The sequence below is a fragment of the Salvia splendens genome, chromosome 21 (genome assembly GCF_004379255.2).
Source record: "Salvia splendens isolate huo1 chromosome 21, SspV2, whole genome shotgun sequence".
Taxonomy (NCBI): domain Eukaryota; kingdom Viridiplantae; phylum Streptophyta; class Magnoliopsida; order Lamiales; family Lamiaceae; genus Salvia; species Salvia splendens.
In genome coordinates, this window is record NC_056052.1 from 17,043,211 (window position 1) to 17,063,246 (window position 20,036).

Consider the following 20,036-nt stretch of genomic DNA (forward strand, 5'->3'; position numbering starts at 1 on the left):
AAGTGTGCGAATGGGGATATTCAACTATTCGGCGTATGTTTGATCCAGGAGGAGATACCTCACGGAAGCGTTCAATTTCAACTCTCTTCGTTGCTTCGTAATTCCCCCCTTGAGGACAAGGTGTGTTTCAACCATGGGGGAGTTGATACGTGCAGATATATGAGAATATCCCTCATATCATTATTTGGTTAATTAATGATTTACCGTATCTTTTCATATATGATTAGGATTAGTTTCTTATTCCCTAAGTTAGGGTATTTAGCATTATAAATAGTGACTTTGTTATTCCTTTCCACCTTTCAAGAAATATCAAATTATCTTATTTTCCTTTTATCGTGTTTTACTTTCTTTTGCAATCCTAAATCTTGGTTTGATCGACGGGCAAAGCTCCCGCGACTACCGTTTATCGTGTTAAGGGAACTTCACCCTTTAACAAGATTGCTGTGAAACGACTATGAACAACTTCCCTTCAAGGAGCACATGAGTTCAAGAATGAGTTAATCTGTATCGCCAAACTTCAGCATCGAAATCTAGTGTGTTAGGATCGTCGACTGCAACATTAGTTTGATATTGTCCGCTTTGGGTCAAGTCCGCACGGATTTGTTTTTGGGTCACTCCCAAAAGGCCTCATACTAATTGGGGTTGGACAGGAATTATATACACCTTCCAACTTCCCTCACTCATCCGATGTGGGATAGGTTTGTAACCTAACAAACATCCCCTCAAACCGAGACCATATCGGGAACGCAGTCGACACAAACATGGGTCATTCCAACCCTGGCCCCTGGGTCATCCTGGGCCCGACTTTAACCCGAGTCCTTCAGGGCCTGACCCTAACTGGGGCTTATCCAGGCACAACCCATAGCCACCTGGGCTCTGATACCACTTGTTAGGATCGTCGACTGCAACATTAGTTTGATATTGTCCGCTTTGGGTCAAGCCCGCACGGATTTGTTTTTGGGTCACTCCCAAAGGTCTCAAACTAATTGGGGTTGGACAGGAATTATATACACCTTGCAACTTCCCTCACTCATCCGATGTGTGATAGGTTTGTAACCCAACATAGTGAAGCTTTTAGGATGTTGCATTCAAGGAGAAGAGCGGATGCTTGTTTATGAATACATGACCAACAAAAGCCTTGACCTAATATTATTCGGTAACGTTCTTCCACATTAATTTAAAAAAAAAACCTTTCTAGCATAACAAATTCTAAGAACCACATTTGTAATTTCCTCCTTAAAGAACCACATTAGCTGGAGGTAATTTCATCACATAGCAAGAACATTACGTATATATCACACATAACTTGCAAAGTTTACCAAAATGAGATGTAGCAAATCTTGATCAATTTGGAAATAAAATGTGTATATATTTCATCACTTACCTGGCAGATGAAGTGAAGAGAAGGATACTGGACTGACCAAGGTGCTTTGACATCATCAATGGAATAGCTCGAGGCCTTACGTATCTCCATCAAGATTCCCGGCTTAGAGTTATCCATAGAGCTCTTCTATTACGAGACTTTCTTCTATGTGGCCAAACTTAATACAATAATAGCTCTTCTATTTGTAGTAAAGGATGACCATTATACCAATTCATTATTATAAATGTCTTCCTTCATGGAGAACTTGAGAAAGATAAGAAAGTCTACATGGAGGTCACCCGAGGATTTTATGAAGAATTTGGAAAAGGGCAGGTGTGCAGACTAGGAAAAATCATGTATGAGTTAAAGCAATCCCCTATAGTATGGTTTGGAAGATTTTGTAAGACAATGTTCAAACATTACTTCGAACAGAGCCATTCAGATTACACACTATTCCTAAAAAAAGAACGACAAAATGACATGTCTAATCATCTATGTTGACGACATGATCATAACAGCAAAATGACATGTCTAATCATCTATGTTGATCATAACAAGAAACCTGAAGTAGAACTTATTCTAGGAGTTCGAAATAAAGGACTTGGGAACTTTGAATTACTTTCTTGGAATTGAAATGTTGAGATCCAAGCATAGGATATTCCTAAGGAAGAAAAGTTATGTACTTGACATGCTAGACGAAACGGGCCTAATGGACTGTAAGCCTACTGAAACTCCAATGGTATCCAACCATGAGTTGAAGATTGTAGATGGAGCTAAGCCTACAGATCGTGAAAGGTATCAACGGTTAGTAGGAAAACTTATCTATCTCGCTCATACTCGGCCTGACATCACATATGCAATTGGAGTTGTTAGTTAATTCATGCATCAGACTACAGATCGTGAAAGGTATCAACGGTTAGTAGGAAAACTTATCTATCTTGCTCATACTTAGCCTGACATCACATATGCAGTGGGAGTTGGCAGTCAATTAATGCATCAGACACCTACAGAGATAGAGGACATGAAAAAGGTTCCATATGCTTAGGTAATTGGAAGTCTTATGTATGTTATATTGTATACGCGACCTGATATATGCTTTGTCGTAGGCATGGTAGCGAGGTATCAGTCGAACCCTGGCCAAGGACATTGGACTGCAGTAAACTCAAGTACCTGAAAATGACTAAAGAGTATACTCTAGTCTACAAGGCATCTAATCTATGTTCTATATAGGGTACACGGATTCAGATTTTCAATCTGATCGTGATTCGAGGAAATCTACTTCTGCCTATGTGTTCACCTTGGGAGGTGGAGCTATTATATGGAAGAGTGCGAAGCAGAAATGCATTGCAGACTCAACCATAGAAGCTGAATATGTAGCTGCTTCTGAAGCTGCAAAAGACGTTGTATGGATCAATAACTTTCTCAAGGAGTTGGGTGTGATTCCAAGTTCGCAAAAGAGTATCACAGTTTATTGTGACAACTCTGGAGCTGTTTCGAATTCAAAGGAACCGCCGCGATCCCATAAAGCTAGCAAACATATACAGAGGAAGTATCACATCATTCGAGAGATTGTATAAAGAGGAGACATGCAAGTAGTCAAGATTGCAACAAAAAACAATCTTGGTGATCTTTTAACAAAAGCCCTACAGGGTGGGACGTTTAATCGTCATGTGGAAGGCATGGGAGTTAAGTGCATTCAAGACTCACACCTGCGTTCTCTATAAGTGGGAGAATTGAAGAAAATGACAATAGTATACTCGAAAGCATGTTATGAGTATAAGTGGGAGATTGTTGGAACATGTATACTAAAAAGCATTTTTCAAGTTTATTATAAATTTGATAAATTGCTTGTAAATTATAAACTCTCCTTTTATGAGAATAAAAAATGTTTCCTTCATGTTGTGTATTTTACTTTAATGCTCATTGCCCGTTTTAATTATATATTTAACTATATCTAATTAAAACGCCAAAAAGTAAAATCGGTCTAAGTCTTCTACATTGAAGGCTGGGTCGTGGAACAGGTCATCACAGTAGGTGACTTAGTCGGAACCTTGTAGAAGTGAAACTTTTTCAAACCTAGATAGGCTTTGGCTACCTATCGCAAAAGATTGCAGTGTCCATCCAAAAGTCATCTTTACCTTGAAAATGACTAGTGACACTGGTATGGTATATAGCATTGAAATGATCTAAAGTATAGACACGTCTTTATTGCTATCTACTGAAAGACGATGTCTTAGAGATTTAATATTTCATAATCATTGTAGTAACATAGGACATACGTTATTAATCATACGTTGCTTTGACTTATTCGCAGGTGCGGATTTTTCGCAACCTAATATTCTTGATATCTTAGGTGGTAGTAATTAATAACTAGTACGGTGTCAGTTTTATTATTATATTGAATCGTGTGCTTTTGCGATTTGACTATATCACCAAGAGTTATTTGAGAAAAGTTCTATTATTCGGAATTCCGGTTGATTTAGATTTAATTCAAGAATAATAGTAACGCAAAGTATATTATTTAATATACATATCGTACTAGACAAACTCTTGGAAATAAAAAGATATTACTCCCTCTGTCAGCGAATAGGAGTCCCGTTTTTCCATTTTAGTCCGTCCGCGAATAGGAGTCCCGGTTCACTTTTACCATAAATGATAATAGGGTCCCACCTTCCACTAACTCATTTCACTCACATTTCATTTAAAACTAATATATTCAAGTGGGACCCCTATTCTACTAACTCATTACCACCCACTTTTCTTAACATTTCTTAAAACCCACACCGCCAAGAAATGAGACTCCTAATGGCGGACGGAGGGAGTAATTAATTTAAAGTCCAAGCAGGCTACAAAATAATTAATGGATATAGAAAGTCTTAAACACGGAAAATAATATATTAAAAAGGTTAACATGGATTGCTTGTAATCACGGATTGGATGGGCGGTCAATATTTCTTCTATAGTGGCACAAGAAATATTTCAATGGCCTTATATTAAATTATGGGTTATAATTTAATTAGTAAAGAAGGTAGCAAGCCACTTTGATTCTTTGGAGAATCAAACTTGTAGGATTCAATATCATAATTTAATATTAAATTATGTGAGTATTTGCGCAGTAGCATCTTTATATGTATTGAAACATGTAACTGAATTCATCCACATAATTACCTAAACATATTTTAATTTGTAAATTTATTTAATTTGCAATTTCCGTTGTGCAAACCCCAACAATACTATATAGAGAAACAAAGTTTTGGGTTTATGAAACTAAACAAAAATAAATAAATTAAAAGAAACAAATCATAAAAACAAATAAGATAGAATCAAGCGAATAGTGGAAATTCAAGGATAATGATTTCACTAACTGTTTAGTTATTCTAATTTGTTCTACATTCTTCCGACTCAAGTTTTACCACTATTTCTTCCTACCATTCATTACTACTCATGTTACAATTCTTATATGAACACATAAGATAAACCAATCAGAGCTATCACCGATCAGAGATTGACAATAATCAACGTAACAACCAATTAGTCGAACAAAAGCTCAAGAAAAATCAAGTGCGATGAGTTCTGAACATTAAACATAAAAAGAAATATATAAAAGTCAATTACCATCAATCCTCAAAATTCTATTGTTTAGCAATTCATAGATAGTTGAACTAAAACAATAATTAAAGTTCGAGATATGAAATAAACAAACAAAACCCAAGGTTGGAAGAATTAAGTTATGGAGAAGAGATGGAGGAGCATTGGAGCCTTTCCAAATGGAGGCTATGAATGACTAAATAATATGAATTAGGTTATGGGGTATTTATAGGCTTGAAAAGGGTTTGGAGAAGGTAAATTTCGTGCTCCATAGGTTAAGGAAAATATTTGGTAATATTTTCTTTCATTCTTTGAATTTCTGCCTAAATTCAGCACTTAAAAGCATTGCATGATGTTGGTAGAATGACCATAACTTTCTCAACAGAACATTGAGATGTTCAAGGTACCATCATGAAGCTATTTTGAAGACGAAGAGAGTGGTATGTACAACTGCCTGATCGGATTTCAAGATCGAGGGAAAATGAGTTTGAACTGAGGCTGCTACATGCGACCGGTCCTAGCGGGCCACTGGAAAGTTTCACTGCTCTCTGGACTCATTTTAGCGACCGCTGGCATGGGTCCAACGTACCGCTGGGTTGCGCTTCTTCTCTAACTTCCATATTTTGATATTTTTATACCCTTTTTCAGCTCTATTTTGTACATTTCTCATAAAACACGCCAAGATACCAAAATGGATAAAATATGCAAACAATGGACATGTAATGAAACTTTGACACTCAAAATGGACCAAATAATGGCCTTAAAACAGTGCAAAATCCGAGCGTAACAGAGGTAACTTAGTCACCTTGAGGAGTAAGAAGCAGAAAGTCGTAGCCCTATCAAGTGCGTAAGCCGAATTCCGAGGGATTAGAAGTGGCCTTATGGAGATACTTTGGCTTAGAAGATTGTTAACAAAAAATGGCTTTCCACCTACGGAAAATTAAACTATTTTGTGACAACAAAGCGATCAGCATTTCAGAGAATCCCGTAAACATGACAGAGCGGAACATGTTGAAGTTAATGGTCACTTCATCAAAGAAAAACTTGAAAGCGACATCATCGAATATACATTCGTCTGATCTGAGAAACTACTTGCAGACATGCTGACCAACTTGAAGGGGGATGTATTCAAAGAGTTTTTGGGCAAGTTGAGAATCGGAGATACCGTTTCTCAACTTGAAGGGGGATGTATTGGAAAAAGAAATTATAAATGGATGCCCACATTGATTACAGTATAGTTTCCAGAACATTTAATAGAGTAGATTTCCTAGTTGGAGTATGGTTTCAATAATGCCTATCAAAACATATCAAAATACAAGAAGGAATACAATCTATCTAATCTCTATTTTCTACAACAAAATGCCTCCAATCGTTCTATACCTCTCTTGATTACCATCTTTATGACACCCTATTCATCTCATAAAACATTTTCACCAAAAAATCACTCTCACTCATTTTTCTCTTCAAAAACTTTCATTTCATTCTCAATTAAAGTATGACTGACCAAAGCAAGAAAATGGCTCGAATCCTTGTAGAACCGCTACAAGAACAAAGAAAGTATTAAGAATACCTTGTCGTTGCCACGAATCCACCTCCTGCACAAAGAATACTTCAGTCACAATTTTCGCATGGACTAACACTTATTTTTACGCATCGCAAATACATTCACGGCTCGTGGTGAGTTCTTCCAAGAACGAGTTGACGTCATATTTGTACGAAGAGTGCACATATGTAATCCAACAACTTGCTACTAGGAAAACATCGGATTTGTTCGACAAGTACATACGAGTCAGCGAGCCACATCGTCAACATAATGTGGTGAAGTAAATATGGCTGGCACGTAGGATGTCCACATCCGTGAACGAACCTAGAGGTGAGGTGTGTCCAGATACATGATACGCTCGGAGTTTCACTGTTTTAAGGCCATTATTTGGTCCGTTTTGAGTGTCAAAGTTGCATTACATGTCCATAAATTGTACTCCCTCCGTCCACGAAAAATAGGGCACTTTGTGAACAACACGGTTTTAATATAGAATTGGTAAAGTAAGAGAGAAGGGAAAAAAGTAAGAGAGAAGTAGTGTTAGTGGAATGTGGGGTCCATATTATTAGTAAGAGAGAAGGGAAAAAAGTAAGAGAGAAGTTGTTGAAAACTTTCATTTTTTAAATGTGCCCTATTTTTCTTGCACAACCAAAAATGACAAATGTGCCTTTTTCGTGGAAGGAGGGAGTACATTTTATCTATTTTGGTATTTTTACGTGTTTTGTGAGAAATGTACAAAATAGAACCTAAAAAAAGCTCAGTCAGCCACCATTGGCAGCCATCGACCACTGTCGATGCAGCCGCCCGCTTCGGAAAATTTCTCTTGAAAAGGGATCATGTCCAGCGCCCGCTGCTGAAGAGAAAAGGTCCTGATATTCTGTACAAAAGGAGAAAAAGCCCAGCGACCGATGGGGTGTGCGCAGCGACCACTGGCGAAGAGACAGAAGCTACGAAACGTTGGCCAGCGACCTCTGGGTCTTGTTTAGCGGCCCGCTGGGAAACACGGCACACAAAAATTGCCCTATTTTCTCTCCGAGGCTTACCATAGTTTGGTGAAAGTTTACCATATTATGATACATGACTTGGAGTCTATACATACCCCCTCAAGCTTCATAGAAAATATCAATCTTTGCTAGAGAATTTCAGAGCATTATATTTGAGAGTTCATTCCACTATTTATCAATATCCAAGGCGTTTGAAGAGTGGATTCAAGATATAATCAAGACTACAAGATTCAACCTTTGGGTTCTATTGTTTTAGTTCTTATTTTTCTATGTTTTCCTTGCAAACTATGTTTTTAGATTATTCTATCATGTGTAACTAAACTCATAGAATTATAGGGATGTGTTAGTAACGAATTTAGTTTATATAGTTCCTATTTATTTAATATCTGTTTTGTTAATTACTTTGTTTCTATTCTAAGTGTTCGTTTTGTTCAATACTTTGTTTCTATTCTAAGTGTTCGTTTTGTTCATTACTTTGTTTCTATTCTAAGTGTTGGATAATTGCTTCATGTTTGAGTGACACATTCTATGATGATCTATTGACTTGCAACATAATAGTGAGAGGAGATTTGCGAGTTAGAAGAGCTTAGTTGATGTTAAAATTAGCTTCCCTTAAAACGACACTGATAATTGAGAGCAAGAACATTAGGAGTCTTAGGAGCTTTTAAGAGTTACAAATCTAAGATTGACGCCCCTAGTGTCTGCAGTCTACTTTGTGCCACATGGACAATAATTATGTGACTCGTTCTAGTAAGGTTTAAACTATGCTAAGGTGTTGTATTTGGAACTTGTATAAACCATACATGTGAAAGCATATCCCTAGAATTCACTTATCTCATCTGTTTTATCTTTGTGATTTTATCTGCAATTGTTTACTTGCTTTCGTTCCTTTCAAAATTTTCTTTTCAAAACCCAAAAATCTTTGATTTTCCAAATAGTAGAAGAAGTCTAGTAAAGGGTAGCCTGTGATAGTTTTCCCCGTGATCGATATCCGGTACTGACCTTTAACTATACTATATATACTGTATGCTTGCAGGTTTATTTAGTGCTAATAAAAAGTGCATGAATGGTGCGCATCCTGGTTCAGCCTCCAGCTCCAGCGCGCGTCCATGAATGGCGCCCGCAACGCCTATAACCCAATGGTTACACTCTAGAAATAATCTACGTTGACTCTAGTAGCTTCATGTAGTGGACTACGCCTATAAATAGGGTAGTCATTACATGCATTCCTTACACTACACAGTGCAAAACACTCCCTGCATACATGCAAGTTCTCTCTCTCTGCATAGGTTTTTGTCAAAGCTTTACCCTCACCATCACGTTGGAACTATGCTGCTACTTTAGAGATAAAACCGTTTTTCTTTGGGGACAACACGTCAATCGAGAGCACTACCGGTATCGAGACGTATCTTATCTTGCGGAAAGAGGACTTTTTGCTCGGCTTACTCATTCCTACGAATTTATAGTTTCATTTTTTTATTTCAATTAATTCCAGTTTTATTTCCGTATAATCTTATTCCCCGGTTATTTTCCCTTTTTTATGTCATATTACGCCCCGACAAGTTCTTATCTTTATCCAGATTTTCCAACAAACACATAGTCATTTTCCCATAAACCATATGTTTAAACAAACTAAGATGCAAATTGTTTCCGGATATGCGTTATTAAATTAACAAATCAACTATATGAAAGTTTTCTTTCCATAAATAATGGAAAAGCACCCGTTCCATCATATCAGGTTATCTACTTTCCTTCAACAAATTTTTCTAATAAAATTGTAATAGCCGAGACTTAGATTCTCAAGAGTTATGGAATAAAATGCGAGAAATTTTATTTAAGAATGAAGGAGTATTTTTATTTCTTGAATAAGAGTATAAATAAAATGCCAGAATTTCAAAGCTATTAAATTACAATTGTTGACAAAAGAAAAATATTGGAAATAAGCTTTTCCTACACTATTACAACATGTGACTTCAAGTAGAAACACCGTCTTGATACAACCGAGAACTGCTAATTTCAGGCCTCTTCAACAAAGGATTTCAGCCCAGATTTCTCAACAGTCATTGGGCCGAACTGGAACGGGTGCAGCCATAGGGAATAGGCCCCCGCGTGGCTGTCAAACACAAACAAGATTAGACCGAAATGAATAAGGAAAAGGGGCAGCATCACCTTATGTAGAGGGGACCGAGAACCCAGCTAAAATGAGAAAGAAACGAATACAGAAAAGTACCTTACATTGCAGTTCAACAGCCCTTACTCCAGATAGTACCTGCCAGAATCCCACAAAAGTCCAGTGAAAATGCAGCAAGAAAAACAAAGAGAACAAAGGCTCTGCAGTAAAGCAACGATTGGGGGGTACAATGGCACATTTAATTCACGAGTATGCAGCCTGCAAACTGCAGGGAGATCAACCAACATGGAGCAGCCTTAAGGCCTTTTTCCAGCCAAGCAACAAGTAGTTGCAGCTTTCAGTTATAATACCCTCCTATAAATACCACTCCCTTGGCTCCACTTCCTCCCACCACAACATACCTGCTCAGTCACATAGCAAATTGTAAGGTGAGGGAGGATTTGAAGCTAGGAGTTGGAGCCGAGGAGCTAATCAGAAGTATCAGGAAGCTACAGTCAGCAGCGAAGTAAACCCAATCTTTTCGGAACTCAGTTTGAATACCATATCATCAACTTAGGGTTTAGAGCATTTTTTTAGGCCAACATCATTCAAAATGGACAACATGATAGGGTAAGGTGAAGTAGTGAAACCTCCACATACCCCTGCTCAGCTAGCTCAGATATTGCATAAGAAATAGAAGTTTATCGTTCACACGATGATAGAACTACCAGATACCAACGCTAGATCAGTATCATCAGAAACTAATTAAGAATTTGGCCAAAACACAAACTCTGCTCAGTTTAAGATGTTACTAGGTCTTGAACGAACTTTTAATAGAACAAATCAAAGAAATCGGAATGAGGGGAGGAATGGAGACTTAGCTCTGGCCGACAAGAACGGAGCTGTAATCGGGTATCCGGAGCACGCGCCGAAGGCCCAGAAGGAGACCGCGTGGTCAGATGTCGTACCGAGTGCGCGACGACGGCTACACGACCGACCGCGGCCAGGCTCGACGGCGATACTCCCTTGCCTGCTCCGATGACGCTGAGTCTCCGAGAGGGAGACAGTCTCGCCACAGCGAAGACGGCTGGAGAAAGCAGCAAGCCGGTTGCTCACCCTGAAGACGGTGGTGGCGCGGCGTTTGAACGCGAAAAAGCGCGAACCGTGAGCAACGGAGGGAGCGCGAGGTGAGACAAGAGGCGCGGCAGAGGAGCGCGACGATAGCGGTCTCCGACGACGTCGCTGCTCCTTCCTAGCGATCGAGCCTCCATCTCAACCTAGAAATCGAGCTAGGGTTTGTCTTCCCCCAAATTTGGGAATTTTGTGGAAGAAATGAAAAGAGAAAGAGGGGGGAGAGAAGCAGTAGGCGGATGGGAGTATATTTGGGCCTCACCAAATTATGGTGTTGGTCCTGAATTAATTAAGAAGGAGTAGTATTTGGGCCCTAGTATTTTAAACTGGGCCTCATCAGGAAAATAAAAAAAAAAAGACTAAGAAGAAGAGAGTTGGGCCAAAAATTAAGTAGTCTGGGCCAGAAGAATTAATCCCTATCCGAGCCTAAGAACTTACTTCTTGGATTAATATTTTAGTGAGAGCCTTTTTATTAAATTAGTTTCAAGAGTATAATGGGATTAATTTCCTAAGCCACGGAAGAAAAGAAATATTAAGCCGTGTAAGATGATATTCGAAAAAATATTTAAAGTGGACTTTATTAGTCACAGAAAGTATTTTCTCAAAATACTTAAGACAATGCGGGAAATGCTAATACCCGAACAGTTCGGCCAGTTCCACATAATTTAAATCACCGATTTAATTAAAGAATTTAGATCTCTAAGATTTAGAGAGAAATAGATAAAATAAAAGAGCACACGCTTAGACATGCATTCATGCAAGATAAACAATTATTTAAAGCCTAATTTAAGTATATTAAATTTTGTAAAGGAACGTCGTCGCTCGACGCGTAATCTCAGGACAGGAAGCACCCGTTTTGCAAGAGTTTAAGCAATTGAGGTGAGCTTTCTCTTCTTTCTTTTAAAGCGTGTTTTATGTGAAAACATGATTATTTGAATGAGTTGTCATGCCATGTTTTGTTTATGATTACCTATCTGTTGGCTATGCCAACCAATTAAATCGAATTCGGGTCCCAATAGGTCAGTAAATCCTACTCGGACTAGTGTACACATACGGACCGTGAGCTAGCGCCAGGTTGGCCGATCCAGGGGTCGTGAGCTAGCGCCAGGTTGGCCGGCCCTGTGATCGTGGAATGTGGCCACATTCCCGATTCACGCATGGAGATATGGTATATCATCAGAAGTTTAAAAGACTGCAGTCTATTTTTCAGAAAGAAATAACAGTTTTAGTGACCGAGACTTATTTTCAGAAATAACCTCGTGTTCACTCAGCTTGGTTGACAACTAAAAGAAAACAGTTTTCGGCATAAGACCACTGAGTATATCAAGTACTCAGCCTTGCATATTGTTTTCCTTAATGTGCAGGTTGATCAGTCGAGGCAGATGAGGTGTTGGGACAGAAGACTAAATAAGTAGGAGGATAGCTGGTGTAGTATGTCTTCATACATATTACATCTGTCTTGGAACTCTTCCGTTGCGCAAATTTAGAACTTGCATTTAGCAAAGACAATTGTTCCATAACTACTCTGATATACACCTTTTTAATGGCGGACACAAGATTTTAATACTGGGGGTCCAAAATTAATATTAACAGTTAGTTATATATTTTTAATGTCAACAATGTCAAAAACACTTTAGACATAAACATTATGGAACTATGATAGAAAGATGAATAATGAGAGAGAAATAATTTGAGATTGAGCATTATATATAAGTTAAAAAAATACTACACACAATTCCATTGTTGGTATTGAAATAGTTAAAGAACTGAAAATTTTGAAAATGAAAGGCATAAATTCAAAATTAAACATCATCAAAATAATTAAAGAATATATTTTTTAAATAAAGAGCATAATTTTAAATTAAATGTACTAATACTATATGAGAGAAATGATGGGTTACATACCTTATGTGAGCACCGATCCTGTTTGATGCACGTTTAACATTGTTCGTTTTGATTTATATATTTAGTTTGATTCTAATACGTTAAAAACCATTATTGAAATTTTAAATTTCACAAAAATTATAATAACCAAAGCTTGATTTGTTGTTTTATTAATTCATTCGAAATTATAGAAAAAACGAGCAAATCGAGCTTTGTTTTTTTATGAATTTTGTAAAATTAAAATTTACAATAACAGTTTTTAATGTATTTGAATCAAACTAAATATATAAATCGAAACGAACAACACTAAACGTGTGTCAAACGGGATCGATGCTCACATAAGGAGCTCACATAAGGTGTGTAGCATATCATTTCTCTACTATAGGGCTGGGGAAAAATACCAAAATGCCGAAATACCGGCCTTATCGTACCGAAAAAATATCGAAAATACCGAATTTTCGGTACGGTATGATACCTTACCGAAATATTTCGGTAAGGTAAAGGTATGAAATTTTATATACCGCGGCATACCGAAATTCGGTATATACCGTAATTTAAGGTATATACCATAAAATATGAATATAATAATATATAAAGTATTTTATATATTTTTAAATTATAAAATTTATTGTGAAATATAATATAATATCAATAAAATATACTAGTATTTAATACCCGTATATTATTTAAATTACTATAAAATATAAATAGTATTCTAAAAAAATCAAATATTCAATTTTCATTGATATTGAAAGTAAGGTATACCGCAAAAGTATGGTTTACCGAACTTTGGTACGGCATACCAAAAATGAGGTACGATATCGGTATGAAAATTCTCCATACCGAAAATAAGGTATATCGAAGTTCGGTATACGAAAATTTTGGTAAGATAAAGGTATGATTTTTTCGCATACTGAATTTACGGTAAGGTATACGGTATGATGGTTTTGGTAAGGTATACCGTACCTACCCACCCCTATATATATGATATGGACTAAAGAATTACTACTTTTATTCTTAGATTACAGACCACAAATTACTAATTTAAGAAAATATTAAAATACCATAAATGAATTGATTAACTAGACACAGAGACTAGAAAATCCACTAAAAACACAAAAAATATTACTATTACACAAAGTAAAATCACCAAAACCGGTTAGTTATCGAACTCAGACTTCCAGGTTGAAAGACAAAAACCGAGTGAGCTAAACAATGATATGTTAAATTTGTGTAATATATAATATAAGGTTATATCACAAATGGATGGGTGTTCCAATGCACACCATGACCCCAAGTAGGTCCGTCACTGAAACTTCTCAATTTATCTTATCTCCGATCACCACCATACCTTCTCTATCTACTTTTTCTCCTTGGAGATGCTCTAAAGCATTTTAAGTATCTCATAATCTTGCACACACACATCATTACCTTATGCTCGATGCTTGAATCACCTACCACTCCGCCCAACCATATAATTCTTTTTCATATGAAACTCAACAAAAATGTCTTCTTTTCCTTTCTTTTATATACCAAAACTGTGTTGGTTTTCTATTTATTTTTCTCTCCTTTTCGTTTTTGCATTTCCCTTATGCTATATAAAAGTACAGATAAGATCTTCTCTTTTTTTTTTGTTCTTGTATTGCTTGTAATTAATTATAAGGAAAATTGAAAAGCCTATTTCACATCATTCTTTCAAATTTGATTTTAGTTAAATATGCTTTAAATTTTTTATACTCATAATATTTGCTATGATAAATAAAATTTTTACGTATCCTAAATTATTGAATTTTATTGTATTTGTGAGTGTTTAAAAGTAAGAAAGTGATCTATAGTAGAAAATGTATAAATCACAGAAAGAGAAAAGAAAGAACAAAATTGTCTATACATTAATTAGTTTACTTTTTTTAGCATATGTTATAGGTAATCTATTACTCCCTCTGTCACATTAGAAATGAAACATTTGCTTTTCGGTACATAATTTTATGTAGTGTTGGTTTGTGAGCTAATGAAGAGACAATAAAGTAAGAGAAATGAAAAAGTAGAGATGTTTTTATTTTAGAAAACGTTTTATTTTTAATGCAACAACCCAAAAAGAAAAACGTTTCATTTTTAATGTGATAGAGATAATTTTACATTACCTCTGTTATTTTAGTAATTAACCCAAATTTAATCCGCCCAAAAGAGTACTATAATTCCAGATCTTAGGTTTATTTATTACTCAACAAATAATCTTATGCATGCGACCATTTTAAACTGTTTTTTAACATGTATTTATATAACAGAAAATTTCTAAACTTATAAGCTTGACATAAATTACATATAGATTCTATCGTTTATAGTATGAAATTGCAACTTCAATTCAACACTAAGATAGCCTTTATTGGTGTGCTATTATGCATGTCAATGATTTCTCGAACGTGAAATTGGGTATTCTTTTATAAATGAAGTCAACTGACTTAGAAGTTGGGTAATCATAATAAATTATACACTCCATCGTTCCGTAATGTTTGAGGCGAAACTTTTCGGTTATTATACATAGAAATGACTCAACTATGAGGAAATTTCTCAAAATGAAAAAATGACTCAACTATAATAGAACGGAGGGAGTATATAATAAGCAACGGAAAGTCAGGGTCTTCGCTTTTCGTTGAAATCGAGTAGCAGCAATGGACGACCATTTACGCTACGCACAACCACATGCACTTATTATTCATGGCCTCAAATAAAATATAATCCCCCAATACAAAAATCTTTTGTACATATAAATTTCAAATTAAATAAAAAAAGTGGCCTTCTCCTTTGTTAGTTGTGAGCCAAATGAATATGAGCAATACTGCCTGTTTCTATTGACAACCTCCTTTATCTCAGCTCACACAAATGACACCATTTACACTTCCCAAATACTGAGAGATAACCATAATGACACTCTCATCTCATCAACTGGAGCCTTTGCATTGGGTTTTTTTAGCCCTGGGAGCTCCAAGAATCGGTACGTGGGCTTATGGTACAACAACATTCAAGACAAGACAGTGGTGTGGATCGCCAACAGAGACGATCCTCTCACCGATCGATCAGGTGTGCTCCGAGTCATTGAGCCCGGCTGTCTGCTCCTTCTCAACAGTGCTACCAATGCTACTGTTTGGTCTGCTAATATATCAAGCATTGTGCACCCTCCACTCGCGCGCTTACTTGAATCGGTGAATCTCATTGTGGTGGATGAAAACGATGAGAGCAATATAATATGGCAGAGTTTCGACTATCCAACTGACACTTTCTTACCAGGCATGAAGCTTGGTATGAACTTTGTGTCCGGCCATCGAGTCTACCTCTCATCTGCTAAGAGCAATGATGATCCGGCAACAGGTGTTTTTACGTACCAGATTGATCCTAGTGGCTATCCACGGAGTGTGATCAAAGACGGTGTTACAGTCCGGTGTAAATCAGGGCTGTGGAATGGTGTTCACTTCAGCGGAAGGCACAACTTGGTGAAGAACATCATTTTCCGTTTGGATTGGTTATAAACAAGGATCAAGTGTACTATCACTACACCCTCCTCAGAGTCTCCGTATACATGAGGTTTAAGCTTAGCGAGAGCGGTGAAGGTTAGAGGTGGCTCTGGTCTTACCAGACACAAAACTGGTTACACTATCATACCATTCCTACTGATAACTGTGACATTTATGGTGTGTGTGGTGCCAGTGGCGGATCCAGGATTAAAAAACAGAGGGGGCGGAATAAAATAATAAAATAATAAATAATAAAATATTAAATATAATACTTCAATATGTTTTTTTAGCAAAATGAAAGTCTATTACAATTCAAGTAGCTCTAGCATCTGTTAACAGAGACAACTGATTTCTACGGGTATCCATATCTTGAAAACGTTTCAAGATTCTTTCATTAGAAACACTAGCAAAGATGGATCTTTCATTGTATACTACCAAACTGTCATTCAACCACTCATCTCCCATCCTATTCCGCAAGTCAGTCTTGACAAATTTCATTGCTGAAAATACTCTCTCAACAGATGCAGTCGCTACAGGTAAAATCAATACCAACTCAATCAGACGATAAACCAACGGAAAAACTTTATCTTTCTTGGTTTCAACAATCTTATGAGATAGGCTAGCCAAATCTTCAATACCATTCAATCGTGCATCTCTTCTCACAACATCAACAAAAGTTTCAAGTTGTTTAAACAATTCAGTATGTTGAGTCGATGTGAAGTCCTTTGGGTAAAGAGTAGCAAGATGAACAAGCTTATGAACATTAAAAGCAGCGAAATCATTTTTTGGATCGAGGCATGCCATACAACTTAGCAAGTCTGTGGATGCCTCAGAGAAACAATTTTCCATCTCTTGTGTAAGTAAGTCGACGACCTAATTGACACACAAGAAAGATTAAATATCAAGATGGTTCTAATTTAGTAAATGAATAAGATATTAAATTTCAAATTACCTGACAAAATATTTCAACGCGATAATGATGGTAGTTCTTGATGTTTGAACCATTCCTCTTACTAATCCGCTTTGGAGCATCATCATCCATGTTTGTTATTGAAATGTCATTTGCCCCATAAAAATCATTCACTTCTTGCAAGAAAGTATCCCATCCAAATTCTCGAAATGATCTCAAGCTTTCTTTCACATTCTCTATCAAGAAAATCCCATTTAAAATATCTTGATCTCTTTGTTGCAAGGCACAAGACAATGGTTGAATAACCCCCAACAAATGTTTCATCAACATAAAGATGAATACAAATTCAAAAGTCTCCATTTTCTGTACGAGACCTACAACTTTGCCCCTTGTTTCATATTCTTCTCCATCAACAAGTACGTTTTCAAGTACATCGGTTACTGACTGCCACATATTTGCAAGACGAATCACGGTGACATAATGAGATCCCCATCGAGTATCACCTGGTCTCTTCAAAGAAGTTTCTTGATTTTGGCCTCTACCAGTACCGATTTCCCCATTCTCTATCATTTCAACTAGTCTATCGTGCTCAATTTTTCGAATCATATCAGCCCTTTTGCAAGAAGAACCACATGTTGTGACAATCGAGATAAGATAACTGAAAAAATCACAAACATATTGATTTGTCTTGCACACGGCCACACATACCAATTGAAGTTGGTGGGCAAAACAATGGACATACCAAGCTGATGGATTTTCCTTTAAAATTAGTGCTTTCAATCCACTGCATTCACCTCGCATGTTAGATGCTTCATCGTATCCTTGACAAAGATAACTTAAACTTAGCAAATACGGAGTCAATTGCCTCTTTCAAACAAACTGATGTAGTTTTTTTTACATGAACCAAAGCTAAAAACCTTTCAATTATCTGGCCATCCTTGTTCACAAATCTTATGACAGTTGCCATTTGCTCATTTGTTGAGCAATCACGTGACTCATCAACTAGGATTGAAAAGTGTCTGTCTCCAAGTTCTCCCAATATATCAAGTGTGGTTTCCACCGCACAAGCATTAGCCATATCTTTTTGGACTGATGGAGAAGTCATTTGGTTATTTCCAGGGGCATTTTTCAAAATCACTTTACCAACTTCATCATTCCTCAAACCATACCATTCTAATAACTCAAGAAAATTACCTTTGTTCAAAGACGTAGATGACTCGTCATGTCCCCTAAAAGGCAAACCTTGAATCAAAAGAAAACGAACTACATCAACAGTTGCAGTCAATCGAATTCGATATTCCTTTTCTTTTGTTGTCATACCTCTACTTACAACATAAGTCACACTTTGCCTTTGATTGACAAAATTTTCATATTCTATCCTTGCTTTGTTGTGTGCACTACTTTTATCCCCAACATGCGCCTTGAATTTTTCTAGTGCTTTTTTCCAATTAGAAAAACCACAACTAGTGAAGGCTTCATCTCCCGGTGCCACATAACCACGCTTGAAAAGAAAACAGTAAAAGCAATATGCGGCATGTTTCGATTCACTATATTCTAGCCAATCATAATCTTTGTATCAAGCATCTCTAAAACTCCTATTATCTTTTCCTTGACGCGTTTTTTGAAAAATATTACCCTTTGGTTGACAAGGGCCTTTTGCTACATATTCTCTACGAATACGATCCCGGATATTCACACCATATTCTGCAATTGGTTTTCGCAAACCAGGATCAGCCTTGATTTCACTTTCATTTATATCATCATTCTCCATCAAATTTTCTTCAGCATTATGTGCTTCTAGTTCTGGACAAGAATCCAAAATTCTTGGTCTTTTTCCAAAATATTTCTCCATACCTAATGAAACAAAAAAAGGTATAATTATAAAATATTATAACAAAGTAACTATCATTTACTCACTTTATACTATCCATGGGACCACACTTTGTCATTAGCATTTACCACATGCCACATGAAACCCACCCAATGTTTTATATGTACACCACTAATCTTCTAAGCTACTTTTTTTTCCTATTCCAAAAGGAAAATATTTAATCTTTCCTCAATGGCTAAATGCCTAAATCTACAAATTCAAAGACATGAATTTGAATTTTAAAACACAACACACCTTCGAATTTATGAAATTATGCTTCTGGAATTTGGATTGGGGCTGACCCCGTCGAGATCCACCGAGAGGAAGAAAGAAGAGAGGTTAGGGTTTCGGATTGGGGATTTGTTTTGTGAAGATGAATTTGAGAGAGATAAGGAGAGGACGACGGATGGGAGGCTATTTTCTAATTGGACCTTCCTCATTTGATTGAAGTTGGGCCAGTTAATTAATCTGGGCCACTCTTTTAAAATGCTAAAGGGGCTTTTAGTAGTGTTAACATAACACTCAGTGGGACTTTTAGTAGTCCAAGTAAGTATTCCAAAGTACTTAATTAAAAAGGTAGATACGATTGGGCTTTTAGTTCTTTTTTAATTGGGCTTGAGTTGAGTTTTAAAATTTTATTTCAATTGAGCTTGGGAGATAATGGTTATTTTTTTCGGTCAACGGGGCGACGTCGGAGACAACGGAGGGGGCGGATATGGAAAATATACATCCGAGATAAGGGAAAATTAGTCGCATGGAGGGGGCGACCGCCCCCTCTTGCCCCCCTGGATCCGCCACTGTGTGATGCATATGGTGTCTGTAATGCGAAAACTTCGCCTTATTGTACATGCTTGAATAAATTTGAGCCATATTATCCTAGAGGTTGGGGTGCTGATGATTTTTCAAATGGATGTGTTCGAAGATCCCCGTTGAACTGCCTAGAAGGCGACGGGTTTCTCAAGTACTCTGGTGTCAAGTTAGCAGACACGGAGCGTTCGTGGTCTAATGCAAGTATGAGTCTTGATGAATGCAGGGTAGCATGCTCGAAAAATTGCTCGTGCACAGCATATGCGAGTTTGAATATAAGCAACGACGAAAGTGGATGTCTACTATGGTTTGGTGAACTT

The 20,036-nt window shown here is 36.9% G+C and overlaps 2 protein-coding genes and 1 long non-coding RNA gene across 3 annotated transcripts; 1 reads left to right on the top strand and 2 right to left on the bottom strand.

Moving 5' to 3' along the window:
- Positions 1-9,328: 9,328 nt before the first annotated feature.
- On the bottom strand, positions 9,329-10,986 carry LOC121784879. The gene is made up of 2 exons (XR_006046848.1): positions 9,726-10,986; positions 9,329-9,608 (listed from the first exon to the last, which is right to left on the bottom strand). It is a non-coding gene; the product is annotated as an uncharacterized LOC121784879 (long non-coding RNA).
- Positions 10,987-15,016: 4,030 nt separating this feature from the next.
- On the top strand, positions 15,017-16,144 carry LOC121784299 (G-type lectin S-receptor-like serine/threonine-protein kinase At4g27290). The gene is made up of 2 exons (XM_042182462.1): positions 15,017-15,050; positions 15,492-16,144. The coding sequence occupies exons 1-2, from the start codon at positions 15,017-15,019 to the stop codon at positions 16,142-16,144; spliced, it is 687 nt and encodes a 228-aa protein (XP_042038396.1).
- Positions 16,145-16,441: 297 nt separating this feature from the next.
- LOC121784300 (zinc finger MYM-type protein 1-like) lies at positions 16,442-18,891 on the bottom strand. Its single transcript, XM_042182464.1, has 6 exons — positions 18,675-18,891; positions 18,360-18,593; positions 17,957-18,281; positions 17,782-17,874; positions 17,082-17,697; positions 16,442-17,002 (listed from the first exon to the last, which is right to left on the bottom strand). Exons 1-6 carry the CDS (start codon positions 18,889-18,891, stop codon positions 16,442-16,444), a joined length of 2,046 nt encoding a protein of 681 aa, XP_042038398.1.
- Between the last annotated feature and the right edge of the window lie 1,145 nt (positions 18,892-20,036).